Below are 23,578 nucleotides of genomic sequence, written 5' to 3' on the forward strand. Positions count from 1 at the left end.
TTCAATCTCTGCTTTTACAATGGAAATCGGGCTCGTAATTATTACATGAACGGAAATCACATCCGAGGGAAAAAGCGCCGCGCGGCACTTATCACGAATGAACTTTTCTGAAGAGTTTTCTCGCGTGCATCGTGGCAATTTGCAGGTCCTATACTAAGTAAGCTAAGACCGTTTCGAACTAGAACGTTTTATGGAAACATAGTAAAATGAACAAAGGCCCATGACGTGACGGTCAGTTCTTAAAACTGGCAAGACTCTCATATTTGCGATATTCCGAAAAAAGAATATGCCGCATACAGTCTAAAATTAACCGTATTCAATAAATTACGTTGATTATCGTTACGTTACATGCGTTAAATCCGCTAGAATCAAAGCATTACAAAATTCCAATGCGCGAATCAGTATAATTAAATTATAATATCGAAAATAGTTAATTTGATAAATTCCCAACTAACTATACACGTTGCTTTATTCGTCCAAATGACGGCTAATAAAAGTATAAAACACGCATAATTGAATGGTCCATTGGAAACAAGTGATTCAAACTTTATTCACTGAATCGAAACATTGTTAGTTGTGAAACGATTGGAGGAAAAGGAAGGATCGAGAGATCCGACAGGAAGTTCTTTGTGAGGAACATCAACGTCAACACTGAATAAAAAGCAGCACGTCTGTTTGAGAGTAACGGGAGATCATAGAAATTAATTTCCCTTCCCGTTCGCGCGAGGGAAAAACTAAAAGGGGTTAACTAAAAGGGGAAGGCGCGTGGAGCCACTCCTCTTGTTTTCTTCCCCTATGTTTGCTTTCAGTTCCGTAATTCGTGATTCGTAATTAAGTCATTGTCGAAGATACGATTTGTCGCAGAAGGCGAGATAAAATAAAAATTCTTTTGGACAAAACTAAAAAAATAAACTAAATCAAACGTAAGCTTGTAATTATTTCGTTAATCACAATTGTTAATCACAATTAGGATAATATACGGGATATCACTTTCGAATATCACCATTTGTTAATTAGAGCAGTTCATAAATAACACAATTCTTGCCTTGTCATTTGCAAAAAGTTGTTCGTATACTTTTTAAGTTCTAAGGAATTTTTATCATGGGATATTTAGCAGAGACGGTACACTCTCTTATTATTATTTTATATTTAAAAAAATTCTACTTATTTTTATAATGCATTTAAATATAATAATGCTTAAAATTGCAATCGCAATTATATTTACGTTTTGTAATTTTTAAAAATATCTAAAAGATACACACTGAATATAGTTACAAGTGTATATTTTTCTTACTTTTCATTTTTCATAATCGAATAGACGGAGGTAAAGTAATCCGTCGCGGCAAAATTCACGGTCGAAAATTAAGATACGTCGATAAGTATCTGCGTATTTGGGCCACCGGAACACGTTCCGCAACGCGACGTGGAGTTGAGCCAACATCGTGTGGGTTGCGGAGCCAGACCATCTCGTCCCGAAGATGGCTAAACTTTCAGATACTTTCCTATTATTAAACTGTAAACAGCTGCGATAAGTTAAATCGCGCCGAATCAATCATTCGCCGTGAAGAATCTATTTTTGAAGTTCAACACGATAAAAAATCAATTCTGTATGTATCCCAACCCTTTAATCCTTTAAAATTCAATTCTGTTTAACACAAAGACGTCATGTGTGGACTAATGTCTTGGTAAAACACTCTGGCTCTAAAAACGGCGCGTTAAACTCATCCCAGACAGAGAGATTCTCTATTGAGGACCGCTCGGGTTTAAGACAATGAGGAAAGACGTGTATATCACTAGATGCCCTCGACGACTAATCTCAGCAAGAGCTCCTCTAACGACAAGAGTGTCGGAGAGATCCTATTCTAAGCAACAGGAGGTTAAACGAGCCGAGATAACGCAAACAACCATGATTCCGTGTAACACGGTTTGACGTTACGTCCATTATAATATGGCTCAAATAAAACAGAGTTTTATTATAATAATTTAGTCATAATAAATAAAATTCTCCTTCTGCCTGCTTCTACTACTTATAATATTCTTATTCCTACCACATTCTGCATTAAGTAGCCCATCGCAATTTGCAATCCCCAGGTACGCTCTTGTGCGTTATTTCATAATACATCGCACCCCCGAAACTCCAAACGTGCTGGTTGAAATTTTTTTCGCGCAACACGCGGGTGACTGTAACCAGCTCGTTATAGCGAACGACCCCGAATCAGGGTCATTCTGGACGTTTCATTGATGCCGTGCGGCGTATTCACATGGTAACTAGAGTTAGCCGTGAGAAGTGGAGAAGTTGACCTAGATAACTGTGCCTGCGACCTGGTTTGTCCCATCTTTGCCGAAGCTGGTGAATGGATCCGACATGACGCACACGCCACCTCATGGTCTCTCTCTCTCTCCCTCTCTTACCCTCTTTCTCTGTCCCTCCCTCCCTCCCTCCCGCCCGTCTCACCCCTTTCTTTCCCCCTCTTTCTGTCTCGCACGTATACACGTGTACCCAGCTCTCCTCTCTCAATCCATAACGTTATTTCCTTATGTAAGGACAGGGAGATCCACGTAAGAGGCCTTCCCCGACGTAACTCCCGCCGCTATTTCCCAGTGCCATCATCGATTCACGTTGCCCAGCAATCACGTGTATGCACACCAAGCTATAACGTTATTATAATAGTGTAATTATTGACGTTCCCTTTGGCGTCGCTCGTTGATCGCGATCACGAATTATTAAATAAAATTAACTCCTAAAAGAGGCTTGCTTAAAAAGGTTGAATAAAAATCATTTTAAATTGATGAATTTCGACGGTAACGCTTTATATACTGTTTTGCTCAATCAGTCTTGTTGAAATTTTCTACCCGTTTAGCCAATCACGCTCTTTTACTCTTTTCACAAATCTTATTATTAACAAAATTTCTATCCATAGTTCAATCCTTATTATTGTGTTAATATAACTCCCAGATGTTTACATATCGAAGATCTTTGAACGCCATTCTAAATAATAGATACTCTCAAGGGACAGTAAATCACGAGATAATCAACGTTATCGATGAGAGAACTGAAGTAAAAGATATACTCCTGCATATTATGAAAAAAAAGAAGGAAAATAGAAAACATAAAATACACAAAATTAAATGGTGCTTGACGGATTTCATAATTTATCGCGAACGCGGCCGCATTTCGCATCCGGTGGATGACGTCATTGGCGTGTCGTGCGAACTAGTATAATGACACGTGTCGAATTACTGACCGTTCTCACACAGCGAGGACTCGCTAATTCTTTTGACTTTGCGAGAAGAGGAAGTCAAATGTCAATTTATTAAATAACACCATGTTCTTTATATAAGAGCTAATTTAAATATCTCAAAGCATTCAAATAATTACACGCAGAAATTCTTCTGAGACAAAATGTAACTCCCTTTCGTACTACGTATTGTCCGAATTCCGGAAATACTTGAAATAACTGTAGACAAATTTTCAAAATGCCATCTAATTATAACAGACGGTTCCACCCGCGCGCATAAATCGCCATTCTCGTCTCATTCTCTCGCAACAACTAACCCCGGAGCACTTGTTAATAACGCCGAATGTTACGTATCACGGATATCCGCCGCGGTGAGCAAATATTTGCTTTGCGCGCATATACGTACAATTGTTTCTGCGAAAAAAATCTAAGAAAGAATTTTCCATTGAAATTGTTCATTTCATTGGAACATTGCAACACACGATTTCTAGAATCCCGACGTTTTATAAAGAGTCTTATTTAACTGTCATCGTTTAGCGGCAAATGCAATATGCGATTTTATTCAACAAACATAAGAAGCGCGAGAACAGAAATAGAATCGGAGAGTCAAGTAGAGAGCTTAGTAAATTCGCGGAATACGAGGCTTCACTTTTTATTCATTTTGTATTTTTCTTTTATAATTTTTATTCCAGTGAACATAATGTCTCAAATCGGGATATGAAGTCTTAAAAACGTCATTAAGACATCATATCTCCCGACTTGAAACATGCGTGTTGTTTAGGATGAGATTAGAAAAATGAGAGATTATATTGTGCAAACATCTCTCCATTATTTACTTTACTATGTTAAAAAATTTGTTTTCATTTCGAGATGGCATGTTTCAAAATTCTGCAAGCAAATATTTTAGAATAATAATTTGAGACACTCAATGCGTTGTCGTGCTTCTCTAATATCAAAATAACGGGGACTTCTCTCGAGTCCTTCTACGTTTTCTTTCTTTCGATAATCGGGACGCATTCGAAAATTTCGCATTAGTCCCGCAATTCGATCGATAGGCTGACGCAAAGGTCTCGATGGCAGTAAATAAGAAGGGCATGACAGCAAAGAGGGATGTAAACAAAGAGGCGCATACTCCGCGAACTTTTTCAGATCGCCATTAAGGGTGACTCTATTCACCGTTTCCCCGCGAGATGGCGACAACTACCGGCCAATTTTCCGGCTGCTCTTATCGACTTTACTGCACCAACTCATGCTGGTATCACACACGTTATGTGTGCGAACTATAAAATTGTTTCGGTAATAGAACATATTAAAAAAAAGTCGATCGATCATTGAAATCGATTCTCGCATATAGCACTTGATGAGAGTCAAGACTGTGAAAATAAACCGCGCATAGTTTTTTCTTAAAGCGCACTAAATCCACCAAACATTTTTTTAAAGAAGAGCTAAAACTACACGAGAGTTTTTGGACAAATTTTACGGACAGCTAGAACTAAAAGTGGAGTCTACAGATTTCAAGTGCTTCGTTTATTCTTTTGGCGAACATTTCTACTTCATGTAATCCCGGTGTTGAATAAAAGCAAGCGTTGAAATCAGACGAAGTCAGACGTTAGCGAAATCAGGCACTGATGTCCGCGATTTCCGGCGAATTTGCCGAGCAAACTTCAACCGGATATTACCAGGAAGCTGAAGCGTGCTATGTAAATATCAGTCTGACGAGTGTACAAACAAGCGAGCGTCATTTTTCCGTAAACGCGTAAGCGCTAAAGAGGAAAGTGAGATAAAACGTATATTCCTCTTTTCTAGTTATAATTGAGAGAATGGAAACTGGAACCTAATAAATCAATTCGTTTTATAAAACAATTCAATGTGTTGGATATCTATATTTTACACCACTCGGTAGTTTTTATCGAAACTAGAACTAACGAATTCACTTTGGCTAGTGCAACTACAATTTGCACCAGTATTCGTGAGATTTTGGCACATCCTCGATTAATCGAAGTAAATCGAAATAAACAATCATATTTTCCAACAAGCTTCGCAAAGTGCGAAAAAGGAATTTCTTGTTTAATTTAAAAAAAATAATAATAATCTAGCGTAGGCGCCGTCTGATTCTATTGAAAAGACCTTTCGAAATATCGCAATAAGTGAGAAAATGTGCAAAACAAATTTATGAGGGATGAGGGACTATTTAAATCGTTTTTTACAAACAGTTACATTAGAACTTTGATGGTAGTTATCAATTCTAAAAATAGGATACATGTCTTATTTTTGTAATGCTCCGTGCATTTGGGAGGTTAACGATATACGCGGTCACATATGTGACGTGCAATTGTTATGGGATAGCAAAGGGGTGGGAATAAACGGGCAGGAGTGGAAAACGAGGGTGCACGCGCAGACATGGAAAATATGTCGCGAATAACTGTGCCTCGACACGGATCGATGAATATTCCAGTCACACGGGAGAAAACTGTATGAATTGCGTGTATTTGTCCCGCGAACAGTATTAATAAAGCATTCCAAACCAGTAACATACAGCAAATATACATTTTTTTCCAAAAAAGGAACCGCGACAATATAATAAAACTAAAAAGTTAAGATTTCAGAGATTAAAAACATTAGGACAACTCGATCATTATTTGAAAGACACGCGAAATATATCGTACATGACGATATTCAATCTACATGTTTTCAATAATCCTAAAAATAAAAGGTACAATATATGTATATTACATATTTCACACATATATTACATATATTAACTTTTACCTTTAATAATTTTTTTTGAAGTCATAAAAAACCACAAAAATAAAATATATTAAGCAAATTAATTACTGTGCTGTAATGTTTCTAGGATTTATATTAATCCCGATTTTTTTTAAATCGTGTGCGTATTAACTATTTAACTCAACAAAATAGATTGAAAGTGTGACGATAACATCACGTACAAGAATAAAAAATATATTGAATAAATTAATTGCTATGAGACTAGATGATCAATTTATTCGAGAAAACCGTCTAATCATTTAATGATAGAGCACAATTTTTTTCAGTGGAAGACGACAAAAACAGTCAGACACTTTAAATATTGAGTTCTTATTTGTCAGAAACAGGTCAATGACCTTCTATAAAAGTTCAATGCCTTATCCTTTTTTGAGATAATCGTTACTCAAAAACTTTATAATAAATTGTCGTAAATACGGAGACGATTCGCTGTTGCACAACTCCTTACTTTCAAATCTCTCTAACAGATATTAAGACAGTCGGTAAAAACGAAACCACTGGTTAGTCTTGCGTTACTATATCTTGCAAAGATACTGTTCCGTCGATATCATATAGCAGTTATAGCACTCTACATTTACGTTATTATCATATGTTTTAGAGAGATAAAGACACGCGGTATCAAGAGGTACAGTAGCGTCTCGCGCCAAATATACCTATTTTTCGTAAAGTACATACATCTCACATTCATGAGCGAAAAAACGACAGCGTACCCTTTATATAAGAAGGAGAACACTCCTCTAAAAATAAACTATTGTTTTTCTTTTTAGTTGACATTATTAAAAACGCAAATACTGGAGGAGAATATAGATCTTTTCAATTACAATGATATAACAGTGATGTGTATAATTAGAATGTAATATGCAACGTAATATAGATAACTTACATCTACTCCTCTGTATACTTTACAGCTGTTGTTTTCCATCTGATATATAGATTATATTCATCATACGATTTATAAGATATCCAAATAGCGTATAATTAATTATCGTTGTATGAAATAATAAATATATTTAATTATTTCTATATTTATATTAAAGGTACAATTATTGAAATATTGTTCGGATTGAATTTCGTATACGTTTTTTCTTCGTATGTATTCGTAAAATTTGCATTACAGGAAAAAATATTAATCTTGAATACACAAGAGAAATTTTAAGATTTTGCAATATCTATTTTCTTATGATATTCTTCCAATATATATCTCTCTTTTTGACAAAATTTTTTTCATCCAGAAAGATTTTTAAAGAATTTTAACCCACACATAAAAATGGTTCCCTCATTTTTTTTTGCATAAATGGTCATCTGGAGTGTATCCCGGTGTATTGCGGCAGTATAAGTTACACACCAATTAAAAGTCCAATTAAAAGCCCAATTAAAACAAATTGTTATCTATTAATTACATATTTTTCATTGTTCTACAATTTAATAATATTTAAAGACAGTATGTACATAGATTTACTAAATATTTTCTAAAGAAAAGTAAGAAATATTTAAAAAAATATTTAAAAAACAAAAAAAGCACACATTAAAATTACTGCAATGTGAGTTTTATTTTTTCGACACTGGGATGTAAAAATCACCCCAGATGACCGAGTTAATGTTGTCTTTCGACAATATTCAATTTAGTATTATTAAAATTATTCTACAATAATTTAAATTTTTGTAAAATTTATTAGTCATGCATTTAAAGCTGAATATGCGATTTCAAGTGCTATTTTTTACAGCATCATGGAACAAATTAAACAATATGTTCCGAAGTTGCCGATCATTAATACCTCCTCCTCCTCCTCCTCCTCTCTCTCTCTCTCTCTCTCTCTCTCTCTCTCTCTCTCTCTCTCTCTTCCTTCCATTTTTCTCCAAAAATAAATAACGCATATGAAATATTGTAACGCCGCTTGGAATATAGCAGCTAGGCAATTTGTATTTCCCAAATGACGAATCTTGCCACGACTGCACGTGCATTTGGCAGCTTAGCTGTCTATTTTTTAATCGACCTCGATCGCTCCTTCATGGCTCTTTCCTCCTATTCTCTTTTTTTCCAATAGCACGCGAGAAGCGTAATCTCGGGAGACGGAAAGCGGAGGCAATTTTAAAAGTTTCTAGACAGGCGTGTCAAGCGCTATTGCTAACTTTGCCGATTCTTATTTGTCTTATCACTTCCCTCGGCTTCGATTATTCTGCGGTATCACTCTCGAGGATAAGGTACGGAATAGAAAATAGGTATTTAGTCGAAATATTTTCGTCAATATTAATAAGAGTGAGCAACATCAGCAAACGCGTCGGGAATAAGATAGAAAGTCATGAATTTTCAGAGTTGAGAGAATTTAAATTCAGAGGAATGTTTATTGATATATAAAACTATAACTATATATCTAGATTGGAAAGAAAAGAGTATTTAAAGTTGCGCGAGCAATTTAAATAATTGTCACGTACAAATTTTTTATTTAACAGAGCATAATATGTGAATATCCGCAATTTAGTGTGCAACAACGTATCGGTGACTTATACTACCGCAATGGGCACACGCTTATGCCTCACATACGTTCGAAGGACGCTCAATTTAATATCGGAAATCGATTATCTAACCGACGGGACAATTGCTGCAATCCCATGTGCGTACAGATATTAATCCGTCATTTTCTTCCTTCTTTCTTCGCCTTTCTACTTGCCGGAACACGATTAAGATTACAAGATCTTTATTACGGACATTATTACCCTGCCATAAACGAATATGGCTGAGTTAACTCGCATTGAGTTAATGCGAATTAATTGGACAGGCCAACAAAAAGAATTTTTTGTCAAGCAACTCTAATCAGAATAGGTGTTTCTTATAGATTTTTGGTTACAAAGAAAAATGCCGATGTCCAAATTGCTCAGGTTTTAAAGTTATTTTAAATTTTAAGATAAGAAATCGCCGATTTATATAGGGAAAAAATGTATAATAAATCACTAATCGTCAATAAAGTAATAAAAATAGATAAATATTTTATTTACACATTGATTCCTTAGTAGCAAAAAATAAAAATTGTCTCACAAATAGCAGGAATGCTTTTTTAAGGGTTTATTAAGGATATAGTGCGTAGAAAAGCATATTTTTCATGTTTGGCAAGATTGATGAGAACGAATAATCGGATTTCAATGTTATTGACTAATTTCGTTCTCTAATAAAAGTTCCTAGTAATTTTATTAAAAATGTATGAAAAAAGTACAATTCTAAAATGAGACGGATAGAACACATTTTTTAGAGTAAAAAAAGTTTTATTAAATTTCAGTATGAAAAAAAGTTTCTTTTTAATTTTTGTTTTAATAAATCACATTAAAATTTTGACATTTAAATGGCAAAAGTGTGTTGAGCCGATAAATATCGTGTGGAAAATCCACCATCCGACTTTCAAACTTTGCTAATAAGGAATCAATGTGTAAATCTAACATTCATCTATTTTTATTAGGTACTTTATTGACGGTTAGTGATTTATTATATGTATATTTTTCCCTATGAGTCGCTGAGATTTCTCATCTTAAAATTCAAAATAACTTTAAAACTGTGAGCAAATTGGACAGCAGCATTATTTTTCGTGACCTAAAATTTATAAAAAATACCTACTCTTTTATTTTATAAAAGAGTAGGTGTCTCTTATAAATTCTTTCTGTCTTTTATAAAATAAAAAAGTAGGTGTTTCTTGATTAGAGTTACTTGACAACATTTTTTTTTGTCGGCGTGTGTCATTAAAAGACCGCGTATATGCTGCATTCTGTGGCCAAGTGTTATTTTATTCTTATATTATTCATACAGTTAAGAATTGCCTCACTTATTCTCAAGGAATTCTGTCGGTGTAAATGGGACACCCACTACTTCCGCTACATTTGAGTTTACTATTCGCGTCGTGCGTCGATTTAATTATCGCTATAGGAGTAATATCGGTCCAAACTTACTGCAGTACAATAAATCCTCGCCCTCTTCTTTTTGAGAAAACAAGAAACATGATCTTTGTAATTCGCTGCTCTGGAACAATGCTACGCTAAGAATTCTGTCGCAAACTACTTCCTGTCACATCACGTCTAGATAACAATAATTCCGATTCTTTTATTGCTTGAAATGTAAAATTTTTAGTCAAATGAACAATTTTTTTCACTTTAGAAAATAAAGCTATTTACGTCTGAACTGGGTCTTGGTTGGTCTTGGTCTAAGCCTAATAAAATTTCTGCGTATTTCCAAGTACATAAATATTTTTCGCAATAAATTTTTCAGTAATTTAGATGCTTAGCATTAAATAATTAAATCGATATTGAATTAATTAGGAGATAGAGAATTTTTAATGTTCCAATGAAAACTGTGTTTTAAATCCAACAAAGAATCGGTGCACAATTTACTTATTAGGTTGGAAATTTACTTGTATACTTGGAAATTTGTGTACAGAAATTTTATTAGGCTACAAAGATCCAATTCAGACCGTAAATATAAATGGCTTTATCTTCTAAACTAATTGTATATCAAAACGGTCCCCTGTTCTCTTTATATTTATTATTTTCACATTTCATTACCTAATTGTTTTAAATATTATCTCGGCAAATATTTACGCAATAAAATGTCAAACGTTTAAAAATGCAGATTACAGTTATAATAAATGTCCACATTGACCCTCTGGTCGGTTGTAACTGCAGTCTTTTATACCGTTTTCCGAGTTTTCCCAGTGAAGCACAGAGCAAGAACTGTGAGCGAGATATGAGTTTCATATATATTTATAACGGCGGCTATATTTGTTGCGGTCTTTAAGGTAAAGCGCGCAAATGACGTCCGCACGGTGTAACAACGGCAGAAGTTTTCTTCCCGGCGCGAGATGAATTCTTAAACGCGGTACCCGCCGTTCCACGTTGACGTAGTCGAGGTGAGGGTGCGCCAAAGGGGTGCCTATATTTATAATTCCCCGTTCGGGTACGCCCGTACAAGTTAACCCTTACAATCCCTATAAGCCTCTGCTTATTGAAAGAAAAATCTCCATTTCTCTCATCCACGTTTACTCGAGGTACGCCTGAATTTTTCTAAAGACTCTTAGTGGATCAATTTCGTCGCTAAAGTCACGTCCTCTAATTAATGAAGCAAATTCAACAACATGAAAATATTTGTAAGAAAGAATATTAAATTTCATTGACAGCTATTCTCTTTGTATAACCACTAAAGACACTTTTTAATCTTTATGAAATCTTTATAAAAGATACTTTCACTCGCAGATTCCTCTCTCACAGAAACCTTTTTCCTTTCCCCCTTGAAAAAAAACGCTTGTTATACCTTTCCTAAAACTCACACTTGGTCACGTTGCCGATGATCGGAGTATCTGATGTGTCGTTCGTCCGAAATGCCATAAATGCCAGCTACCGCAGCCATATCTCAGTCTCCACGTGCGCTGGCAACCTAGGGAACCTTACCAGGCTCATAATGTTCCTGTTGGACGCCGCTACGAGCGCCGATTCCCATTCAGCATCATCGCGCACTGAACGCCTCGATCATGTGAATGTCTTTTTATTTTCAGGATATTTAAACGAGCGCTCGCTCGTGACGTGACGAGCGATATACGCGATTCCATCAACGGACGAATCCACCTTTCTCCTAATTTAAATTTTTAACTCAGATTTGCGTTGATAAAGCGAAGAAATGTTTTAATATAAAATTTTTCAAATCAAGCTAGATCGCGGCAAAACGTTTTATTTATTTATTTTATATTTATTTATTTATTTTATAGAGTCCACCAGCAATTTTCTTAAATAGATTTCTTTGTCGGTTGAATTAAAAAAAAGAGTCTAAAAGTGTGCACATGAATCAAAATTGCATTCCTATTGATTTCAGTTAGTTCATTCAGACGTAATAGCGTAGTGATATATCGGCAACACTGGATCGATCTACACTTCCCGAGGTCGTTTTCATTAAACTTTACTGCTAAACATTATTTTAATTGCGTGTCGAAAGTTTCAGTCTGAGTTTCCATTCTGCTTTGGGCTATAATGCTATAAGCAACGAAGACAAAGAATGTAAAGAAGCGCGCAACAAAAATTGGAACGAGAGTTCTTATAGGTATTGTTCTTGATATTCATAGAACAAAATGGACAGTCTCATTACAATGGGAATAGATATAATGGGAATAGAACAGGCAACTAGAGAAAGCATTGTCTTCCATTTTTCTTTATAAAAAATGTGTAACTTATGGATGTCATTTTAAATTAAACATTCATTTTCTTAAGCTTGATGCAGATCGGCCCATAAGAAACGGTCAAAACCATCCAATTTTTCCATTTTTAGCTATCCCGTTTCGTCGAAAGCAATCGAAAGCGAATACGCAATGTCAATATAAAAGTGGCAGGAAATCGAACGCACATATATGGATTCGCAATTCGGTACGATTTTACGATGCCACTTGCTTTTCGTCATGGACAACAACGTGAATTTTCATCGATCGACAATCACAAAAGCGCGTTATACTCGGTACGGGGGTGAAACAAAATTTCACCGTATATCGTCTAAAAGCATCGTAATTTTTGCATCGACTAGATGAAATATTTTCCGTCGCAGGGAAACGACCGAAACGTTTTACGTGCGATTCGCAATTGGCTAAAAATATTCCGTGTAAACTTGTAAAAACGATAAGTTGGCTATTTTATTATTTCAACATATATTAACAAAGTTAAATAAAAAACTTAGATAAATAAAAATTATTATTATATAAACAAACAGGATATCTCGCTCGGAATACGGCGACGAACAAATCGATTTATCGGTGGGTTAATGAGAGTCGGTGTGTTGCCGGACACTTACGATTAAATTAACTCCGATCGCAGGTACAACGGCACGTAAGTTATGCCATTGTGCGTCCATATACGCGGTTCGATCGGCCGTGACACGTTTTCATCGTCGGCGCGGCGCGCGCTCGTGCTCGCGGAAATTGTAGAGCCGCCGCGCGATGCCGATGTCGCGACTGATTGACGGCGAAATTGCAATCGGCTACCACGGCGGAGCGCAAAGAGCAAGGCTTCTTTAGCCTTCTTCTAAACTCGAGAAGAAACACGCGCCGTTCATTTTATAGCGCTCCAACTTTCCGCGTACTTTTCTATCCGAACTCCAACTTTGATAGCCGATACTTTCTTAATGAAAGTATTGCCGATATATCGATAGCTTCCGGCGATTGCGAGCGAGGAAAAATGAAAAGATCGTGCGCCATTAAAGAAAAGAGTTGTCTTAAGAAGATACTGAATGAGCAGATGCGGCAGGTATATATCGTATATCGCCATGTTTATCGTCGGCATCGCGAATTAGCGCATATAAAGCATCCGTGCGCAAGAGATGCAATTAGCAGATTCGCATCACTGAATTGCAAAGTGCACTACACACGACGAATAGAAGCAGCGAACAGAAGCGCTCTGTTAATCGGACATGCTCTGAGAAATCCGAATGCTCCGAATCGGAAAACAAAGAGTAAACATGAGGGAAAAAGGTAAAAGATATATTCTTCGCTTTCTAAGACAATTCTATAATACAGGATGTTCTGTTTAAGTGATATCGAAATTCAGGCAAAAGTTGAATGGTTTGGAAAAGGAGCTTAATTTGGAATCATCATCTCTAAGTCTCATAGAGCGGTTTCGCCACTAATATATTAGAGAGATTGCGACAGTCAGTCCAAAAGAGAGAGTTGTCACTCTAACTTAAGTAAATGCGAGCGCTCATAAGAGTCATAAGGCTAAAAGTAAAATTTTCACTCAAATTTTTAGAGCAACTACTTTACCGGAATGATACGATCTCACTCAAAAAACATGATTCACTAAAGATATCGACTGATAAATGACTGTAACAGAGTGAAATTTTCCACTTAAAATTATATAGACATAATTCACTCCTATGAACACCGATCTACTGCACTCGAAAAAAATGCTTTTTCACTCAAGTGGTGTGCGAACTCACTCCAAACTCATAGAGCGCAATTTTACTCTTTCTCAGAGTGACGAATCACTCGAAGTTAATACGGGCTCAGTTTTCACTTTTCGTTACATTTCACTCGTTTTGAATTAACCTTTACTGTTTGGCTTTTAGAGAGTATACTTTTGAATGTATTTTCAATCAACTTAAATAAAAAATACTTCGTAAAATACACGTCAAAATATGCATTATTAGTACAAATTATACAATACACAAAGAACATTCTCATTAAAGTATTTGTTATTTACAACCCTTCCTTCTTTCAATGTACAGAGAAAGAGGAAGAAAGATTTATTACTTATAACTCGAAAATGATCAATATTTTAAACGGAAGAAAAGTATGCAACACTTCATATATTACATATGTTAGGCACATTGGAGTTCAGTAAAGCGAATTAACTGTATCCCACTATCACACTCTCCAACAAGTTACGCGACGTTGCACCAATTCACGCGCGACAACGAGTCAAACAATGCGGCGCGGCGGCGTTACAATCCCTTTACGCACGTTCGAGCTAATTTGTGATGTGATTAACGACCGCAAATTAACACGTTTTCTCTTGTTTTCCATTTCGACAAACGAAAACTGCGATTATGTCCTCGTAATTTGCGCGTCAATCAATGATGAGCTTTGCTACTATACCGCGAATCCCGCGGCCCGGTGAATAATTGAAAATGAATCAATAAATTAACGGCACGGAAGTTTTGTCTTTGCGGTAAGTAACCGCAAATCACGGAGGAATAAGAGACCTTCCTATTGAACAAATAACAAACTTGTGTTAATACGAAAGCATTCTGGAGATTAGGGAGCTGGAAATCGCGCAAGCTCGCGCGTAATGTAAGATATCGGCCGGTTACGGTCAACCAAGCTATAGACTTCATTCCCATTACATATCGAGCACGTCCGCTTACAGGATCGCATCCGATAACGAAAAGCGTGATGCCGGCCGAATTTAAGAACTGCAAAATCGCGTGCGACCGCGCAATGCGATTTGTCAGCCGATAACTCGCGCGTTAAATCGCATTCATTCCGCGAATCGTATTTCGCCATCGCCGTTTTAATTAGCGCGCAAAATGTCCATTAACTGGTCGGTCGGCAACCGTATCGGGAATCGCAGCGAAAGCCGCCCGAGCGATAACGTCGGTGTTCCACGCACGACAAATGTCGCGCGACGAGATAGCTATAAAAACGCCTCGGAGCATGGTAAAAAAAACGTCTCTTTATTCTATTGATAATTAGCTCTGGTGCGTGATCTAAATCTGGCGTTAAAATTGCTGGTGGATTGTCAGTTCTATTGTGACTTTGTATTTAATTTCGCCTAAACGTATTCGAAGACACTTATGACCGCGTAGGCGCGTGTTGTCCGTTTTCAATTTTCAAAATCGCTCTCATTCAACACCGCTTATCACGATCGATAAGCCAAAATCTTTACCAGCGGCGATTCACAATCACAAATCACAATCACCGAGGCCAGAACGACGCACGACGCACGCTTTCAAAATAATCCACTTGCGCGTACGTTTTATTTTTCGATTTATTTGAATCACGCACCATCGATGAGCAACTACACGAGACTTTTCCATTAAACGCACCCCCGATCGCTGAACATCGGGCCGAACATCGTACACGTTGACACTTACTTAGACACTTACTTAGAAAAATCTGTCCGCGATTGTGTCATTTCGCACGGATTAACCCATTTTCGTCCGAATTATTTATCTCCTCTGACGTGTGCGTCGCGACATCGTGTAAAGCGATTATATACTCCAGGCTAATGTCGAGTAACGGAATATCTTTTGCCCTTTCCGTTTCCAATGTTTATGCGCCTTTATCTTGTCTTATCTTTTATTGCGCTCGCTTAAAATCACCGTGGAGTTGAGCTGAGATTTGGGCATTACGTCAATCGCATTTGAAACTGTTCCAGATGAGATAAATGAGTGAAGTTAGGGAGAAAACGGGTTAATCGCGGAGCGAATATGAGCCACCCCCTTTCTCGCGGACGCACGACCGATAACTATCAAGTGGCAAGAAGATAACCGACCGGGGCAGCGTGGCTGCCTTAGTTTGCTGAAAGCGCGTGCCACGCTTGTCCTTCTAAAGTCCACCCTGGTGGCTTCCACTACCGCGACACAATCGCGCTCCCTCCCCCCTCCACTAACGATCTCCATCCCCGCATCCCGAACGCCATTTCTATACACCCTTTGGGGGACGACCCACGGGGCGCCTCTTGCGTCGCCGCTGGCTCGATATTCTTTCCACACTTGTGCACCAAAGGCAATCAAGTACGTCCACCAGTTTCCCGCCAGTTAAACCAAAGGAAAGGAAAAAGGCAAGAGCGAAAGACGAGATAGCGGAACGTTTCCATCGGCGATCAATCGGAAGTGGCATCGAGACGCGAATCATAAGTAAATCGGCAAGTAGATCGCTCATAAGTCGATTTAGTTTTACCTGCTGGCCCCCCCAAAATGTAAAACAGACTTTGCACCTAATAACTTTTCTTGGAATTATCGTTTCAAATGTAAAAATAGATTAAATTAGTACGTAAAACTGATTAAACGTTCATCACTATATTTATTATCATTATTAAAAACCACGCGAGGGAAAATTATCGCGATCGTTGCAAGTGGCGACAAAAAAATTAATAGATGCAACTTTTGCGATTAATGCGCGTCCATAAAAAGTCACGGTATCAAATTGCCGCGATTATCGCGGAGCGGTCTAAGAAGTTACGGGCTTTCGGTGGATGTTATTGATACAAATAAATTTAGTCCCGGCTGTATTTCCATCGTCTATTAATATCGGCCAATATCGATAGTCCGACTATAACTTCGAGGTCTGGTTCTTACAATCTTAATGCGTGCCATACCTCAAGTCCGATAGGACGGAATTTCAAACGCATTTTTGCTCCGACAATCTAGCGCCTCTCAATTATTTTAAAATATATTTTAACATAAAAATATAAACAAGCGAGAATTATATCGTCACGTGTAATAACATAGCGTCAGAATTTTATGTTGTAAAGATTTTGTAAAATTCACGATAAGATAAATATTTGCGCAAAGGTCAAAATCGTCTCTCGCAGATCGTAGAAAGTCGACGCGTTTATTATAGATTTTATAATCTCGAAACTCTCGCCGTTCACCCCATTGAACTTACTGATAACTAATAATAGTTTAATATATAATCCAAGGGCAAATAAGTACGCCTATACGTGGGCGAACCACGGTCAAAGGTTAGCCTCTACTTCCGAATGACATAGCATATCGTATTAGATCGCACGTTTAACCCAAGCTCGCCACACTCCGGTTCAGTGGACCGCTGAACGTTTTTCGGTTTTCTAGTTTTCACATAATATCAGCATAATTTTCCTTACAATAAGTTCAGTTTAAATTCAAATCATTTTCTTGACCTGATATTATCATAAATATATGTATATCTGATCCAGAGTCTGTATTTCTTATTTTTACAGTACAAACTTAAAAATATTAATCAGAATGAAAATGACAGTGCAACAAAGTCTTATGGACCGAAGTATGGCGAATTAAAGACTCGAAAATAAGTGTGGCTAGCTAGGGTTAATAAAAAAAAAATTTAACTTTCTTCTCAACTCTTTTCTGTTCTTGTTCTGTTTTCTCTTTCGACATTTATATAAATTGCTATCACGAGTGCGTGTAGTGCCTTCCCAGACAGCACGCATGTCTCAAAAGACGCCATAAAGATATCTTCAAGATGTCTTTTAGACACGTATGTCTAAAAGATGTCTTAAAGATGTCTTCACGACGTCTTTCAAACATGCATGCTATCTGGGTTTGCTTAAAATATGATCGATGTGCTAACCCGCCGCACCAACCGCCCAACTGATCGTAACCAATTACCTAAGTCACGATAGGTATTACATCGTCTGGCCAAATACGGAATTGGGCCACTGCGAGATGCGACACGCACCGAGAATGGCGTCCTTATTGATCAACAATATAAGCGGTGACGTAAATTCGGCCATGGGGCCGAAACAAAGCTGTCTGTCGCGTGGGTGTGCTTGGTCGCCGTTGACTTTCGGGAAATAAACGCGGAAATGCGGATGCCAGACGCGCTTGCCAGTTCGCGCCGTAAGATCGTTAGCGGTGAAACATCGGCGTTAATCAGACTTCCGGAATAAGTTGATATGTCACTTAGACGTCGCCGTCGCCCACTTGCATTCGTCAGATGCGCGAGGTACCTCGCGCTATATACGGATTTCTGAAGGATGTACCAACTATAAAATTAAATTGGTGAAGTATATTGTCAACTTGAACTCTCTCTCCTGATTAATGTACGTTATACAATAGCGATATTTCCATATCATTTTGTATCGGAAGAAAACATCTTGTGTACCGAGTTATCTTGAATTTTGAATTAAGTTCGTTCTTGAATGAGTGGCGACGTATAGCGGTGCACGCGAACGTAAATTCGATTTCACGCTTAAATAGTTATATTTATGCACAGCTGGACTGCCCTCGTCTCTCCTTGTATGCTCAAAGAATAAACGAGCAAATCTCAAATGCCAAGACGTGGAATAAATGTGCCCTTAAATTCGCTCTTTCACGGCTAGATAAATCCCACCACTTTCGGGCGGATTATCACGAATCTGCTCGATCAGCAAGAGTTGCAAAGTTGTATCCGGAATATCTCTTTCCTTATATATCTTTTCCACCTTTCTATTTTCAAGTCGGATAAGGCTAATTAGCAAACTCTGGGGAAAAGTTTTTATATATAATTATATATAAAATATATCCATATATTATATCCTTTTATATATATATATGTTTCCTTCATCTTATATAAGCTCTGTTCTATATACAAGAAAAATAATTAAAAGGATAGTTTCCGCATTGTTTTTTTTTTTTAATAAAAAAGTAAAGTTGATGAGGAACTGAGAAAAAAATACCCATATATAAACATAATAATATGTGCAATATGATTATATATGTATATAGAATATCGTATAATCTCTAATCGCAATTTTACTTTTGGTATAAAAAACAATACCAAAGTTATTTTTCTAATTACTTTTCAATTAGTCTTTTTTTTATTATTTTTTTATACATATACAAACAGAGATTATACAAGAGAAAAAATATATATAATATTTATCATATATTATGTATAAAAACAATTTTGCAGAGAAATATAGAACCTCAATTGTTAACAACTCCAATACTGAGCGTCCATTTATGTAAAATAACCGAGAAAATCGTTTTCCACACGCTCAAAACCTTATGTCCAACAAGTAGCAACATAAATTCGATTTCACGAATGATTACCTCGATGAGTAGGTACACAGATACAGACAGAGTAAATACATTCGTACAGATAACCAATACAGATACCTTTACGAGAAGACAAAGTAACTATGTCTGTAGAATGGCGGACAAAGTAGATATGTACACACAGGTAGAACAAGCTAGATACTTCCGCAGTCTGCACGCGAACGGACAAGTATTAAAAATGGCTTCTATTACATGACAAATCGCTCATTTGCTGCAGCAGACATAACTTAAAAAAAACGAAAAAACGAAGTTTTTTCAGAAAGTGAGTTTTAACGTATGAATCGTTAATATTTTTTATATTATTCTTAAATATAATTATGGTGTAATAACTGCGAATGTATATTCTTAATTTTTTTTATTTATTATGTTCAGTATATTGAATTCCGTCTATTCTTTTGCAAACAACTCAAAAATTACATTTTCTTAGTTACATCGTTGTTGTAGCAAATGAGCAAAATGTAGAATTATAATTAACGCGTTGTATAGAAATTTATTGTGTTACTAAAGAAAAAAAAATATTCGATAGAGTGCACCGCGCTTTTGATATAATTAATTGTTAAGATTTTATTTATGGAAATTAACGGAAAAATATTGTTCATATCCTCATACGTGCGTTGTTAGAGCTCTGACATATGCTCGGTGTGTATCTCTTCCGACTAAAATATGTCGCGCCATCCGTCCGGGCGAAGGTCAGGATTTCCTTCGCAGAATTGTCGATAATGCAGTTACCATGCGGCATGTACGTCGGATCGTCTATCGATTTCGGCACCCAGTGACCTATTTTCCAATCGTGCTCGAAGGAACTTTCGTAAGGACACGAATCTAGAGGCGTTTTCGGCGGAGAATGACCGCTAGGTTCTTTCGAGGGAACTTGGACGTTTTTGACGAATCGAAATTAGAGATGGGATCAAGTTCAATGTATACTTAAAAATCCTAGTCAAATTCAATAATCAAGTTCCATTTTCTAGGATTCAAATAAATTCATAAGAAATAATATTTATACATTGTGACTTGCGAAGTAATCAATCCTAACTAAATAGTTAGTTTCGAATTTTGGAATGAGCATCTGCAGGAATGTACCTATACTTATAAGTAGTTTCTATCGTAAAGTATCAAATTTTACACGTCGTACACGAACTCCAAGAATGAAGTTGTTAGTTATGTAATGTATATGTGTAAAGATTTCAAGTAACTTCGATTCTATATTTTTAATCATATTTTTATTATATATAATTTTAATGATTGATAATAGAGATATATTGTTTGTAATTGTCAAAAAGTATAATATATTAAAATGATTGCCACTTAATACAAACGTTTTAATTCGAAGGAACGTAAAATTTCTAGTAATGCACTCATAAAAGATTCGAATCGACATATATCCACTTGGAAGTAATACTCTTGTTTTTCTGAACCCTTTATGAGATAAAGGGTCTACAAACCCATTTTGTTCGAGTCTACCTGGAAGTACTACTTTTATTTTTCGAAGTAATCATAGAGAGTTCGAAACTACACCAACAGATTTGAACACTTGTAAGATACTTATTGTTAGTCCCATCGCTACTCGATATAAACGACACTCATCTATTATTATTACGTTCTAACCGGGAAAACAAGATGCTACATAAAAACAAAAAAGAATTTGATCAAACATAGAGTTCCTATAATAAGAGTTAGGACAAACCGCCGCCATGTACAGCCAAATGTTATAGCTTTGTCTCACTCCCATCACTAACTTCTTAGCTGAAGCATATGACGATCATGATAGCTTTGTCTCACTCCCACTTACAGCTTGTCTCACTCTCACTAACTTGGCTGAAACATATGACGGGACCAATCAAAAATCGTCACCACATTGGCTTAACTCTTATTATAGGAACTCTAATCAAACAGAAAACGTTGGAAGATTTGGAGAATTATATATTTTATCCTATTAGTATTATACTGCTGATAAATTAAAAAGCTGTTAACCGTCCCCTTCCACACGCCACATGCGCACACATATATTGTGTAAGAAAAATGTAATTGTATTTTTAAATCATGTAGTTGTATTTTTAAAAATCGAGTGGTCCTTAAAATCTCTTTCACATCTCCATGCACAACGAAAGTATTGCCACTACATTATATGTCCCTCCAAGCCATGAAAAAGCTTCAACTTTTTCCTATTATTCAAAATAGTAAAGATATTTAAAGCACAAATAGACCAAGCTGTATATATACTGAGTACTCCTAAATAAACGTTATGCAATAAATATAACAAATATCTGAGAATGTCAATAATAATCTGAAGAAAAATATCTCACCTTAGCTGCGGTGATATTTTTTGTAATAAATTCTTTACAGGATTACAATAGGATGCTTATCAGCATCATTGTAAAATCGATTATTGATTTAGTTATGTAAATTTACTGTTCCAACGGAACTGTGTTTCAAAACTGACGAATAATCAGCGCACAGTTTGCTGACAATGAGTGAAAAAAGTGTTTATTAATTCACGCATAAAAAATATTATTAAACTACTGAGAACCAGCCCGATCGAAAATAAGGTTCTCTATTTACTTGTGAAAAGTATCTTCATGAAAGTCACACAAAAATAAAAAGACCTTATTTAAGTTATATTCTGAAAAGTTCTAAAGTATAATATGTGTAGCACTGCGTCAGAGCGAGTGCATCAGAGTGAGTGCTCACTTAATAAATTTGTGTTTTGCCATCCTGGATGGTAATGGTTGATTTTAGAAGTTCTTCGGCTTCTGTCAAGGACCTCAAGTGAGAAAGCAAGAGTGGTAGGGTACCACGGGAACATCGGATCGATCGTTGCAAACGATCGACCAAACCGTAGTATTAACAAAGGTTGTTGCCCCCATAAGTGCATCGTGAGCACACATTTTGCGCGTGTCTATGTATGTTTAGAGAATTATATTTTACTTTTAACATACAGCCTGTTGAAGTTGACTGATATACATCTTGATACCGATACATTTTAACGTTCCGCTTGCATCAACATGGCCACTGTACAATCGATTGATTAGAAACGGATAGAGATGATTAATCGAGCGCAATTATCAGCTGAATGGTAAATGAAACATCGAATTTAACTTCGTTAAAAATATCGATTCACAAATATCGATTAATTATACAAAATATGTACCGATAAAGATTAATTAATGTAATGCTGCAAAAGTAATATGCGCAGTGCATGGGTCGCTTTGATTAATTGATTTAATTGTAAGTTATTACTACAAATTGCATCGAATTATTTCCGACGGAAAAACGAAGTCTCGAGCGAAGAGATATAATTTAATTTCGAACCGCATTTATTTTAGAGAAAGTTTAATTAACACGATGTGCGCGCGAGCGAAGTTATAATAATCCTTAAAACTTCGGCGGATCCGCCATTACGATAATTAGGATGGCCCACTTCAGAAAACAACACGTGGGTAGTTTGAGCGGACTCTCTCTTTCTCTCACAATTAATGCATTGTTACGTAAATTAAATTTCATTAACTGTCGCGCCGCAATGACGACAATTTTCCGATACGATAAAAACATCATTTTGATTTTTGCAATTATCTCTCTCGAGCAAGTTTTGAATCACGCATTGACTGTTGACAATCCAGTTACATATCTTTACATTATTCTAACAGATGTTATTACACGATTTCAGATACAGTACACTTATAGTTAGAAATAAACTTTAAACTCCTTCTTTAATAATAATTAAAGACTTAGCACTGAACAATTTAAAAGTTGAGAATAATCAGCAAGAATTTTTACTTTATTATAACAAAAATACTGTCAGATCTGGTTTGCGCGCCTAATATTAGCGTTAGGAACTGTTCTCAAATCGTGCAGACATAGTGATAACGGCGCATCAAATGCCTCGTTCGAGTCTGCTCCGGCGCACTCGCTAATAGTCAGCCGGTCGAGCAAATCGTTTTACAGTACAATTAATGATCTCTATTAGCGAAAAGTTGAGAATTATAAGTTTGCTTAAATTTAATCACCGATCTCTCCATTCCACTTTCTACACCTCGTATAATTCAACAGATGCACAATTTTCATACAAAAATTCCATGTATTATTACACTTTAGATAATTAATGAAAGAAATAATGAAGAATAAATATGACGAGTAGTAAGCTTTCAAGATCCTCATATGATGATTTGTGGTAAATTTTTTGCGACAAGTAAAGTTGTGTTAAAATGAGACAGCCAAAACAAATCCGAAGATTGATGCACGTACGCACACGTGGTAGACAGCTGGTTGGCAAGCCCGGATAAATATGTCA

General features: G+C 36.4%; 1 protein-coding gene across 15 annotated transcripts in view; it reads right to left on the minus strand.

The window, feature by feature from the left end:
* Positions 1 to 23,578, minus strand: part of LOC112467529 (potassium voltage-gated channel protein Shaker) — a 108,612-nt gene that overhangs the window by 30,800 nt on the left and 54,234 nt on the right. Inside the window, exons 1-2 of one of the 15 annotated variants that reach the window (XM_025036201.1) lie at positions 15,450 to 15,997; positions 11,327 to 11,625 (exon numbers count right to left, since the gene is read on the minus strand). The exons of 13 other annotated variants lie outside the window; for them this stretch is intronic. In XM_025036201.1, coding sequence (XP_024891969.1) covers positions 11,327 to 11,406 — 80 coding nt within the window. In that variant the 5' untranslated portion in view covers positions 11,407 to 11,625; positions 15,450 to 15,997. Of the gene's footprint in view, positions 1 to 11,326; positions 11,629 to 15,416; positions 15,998 to 23,578 lie in introns of those variants that run through there. One more of the 15 variants, XM_025036200.1, reaches the window with a different exon arrangement.

This window comes from Temnothorax curvispinosus, unplaced genomic scaffold (assembly GCF_003070985.1).
Source record: "Temnothorax curvispinosus isolate PA1 unplaced genomic scaffold, ASM307098v1 QBEX01017496.1, whole genome shotgun sequence".
NCBI lineage: Eukaryota > Metazoa > Arthropoda > Insecta > Hymenoptera > Formicidae > Temnothorax > Temnothorax curvispinosus.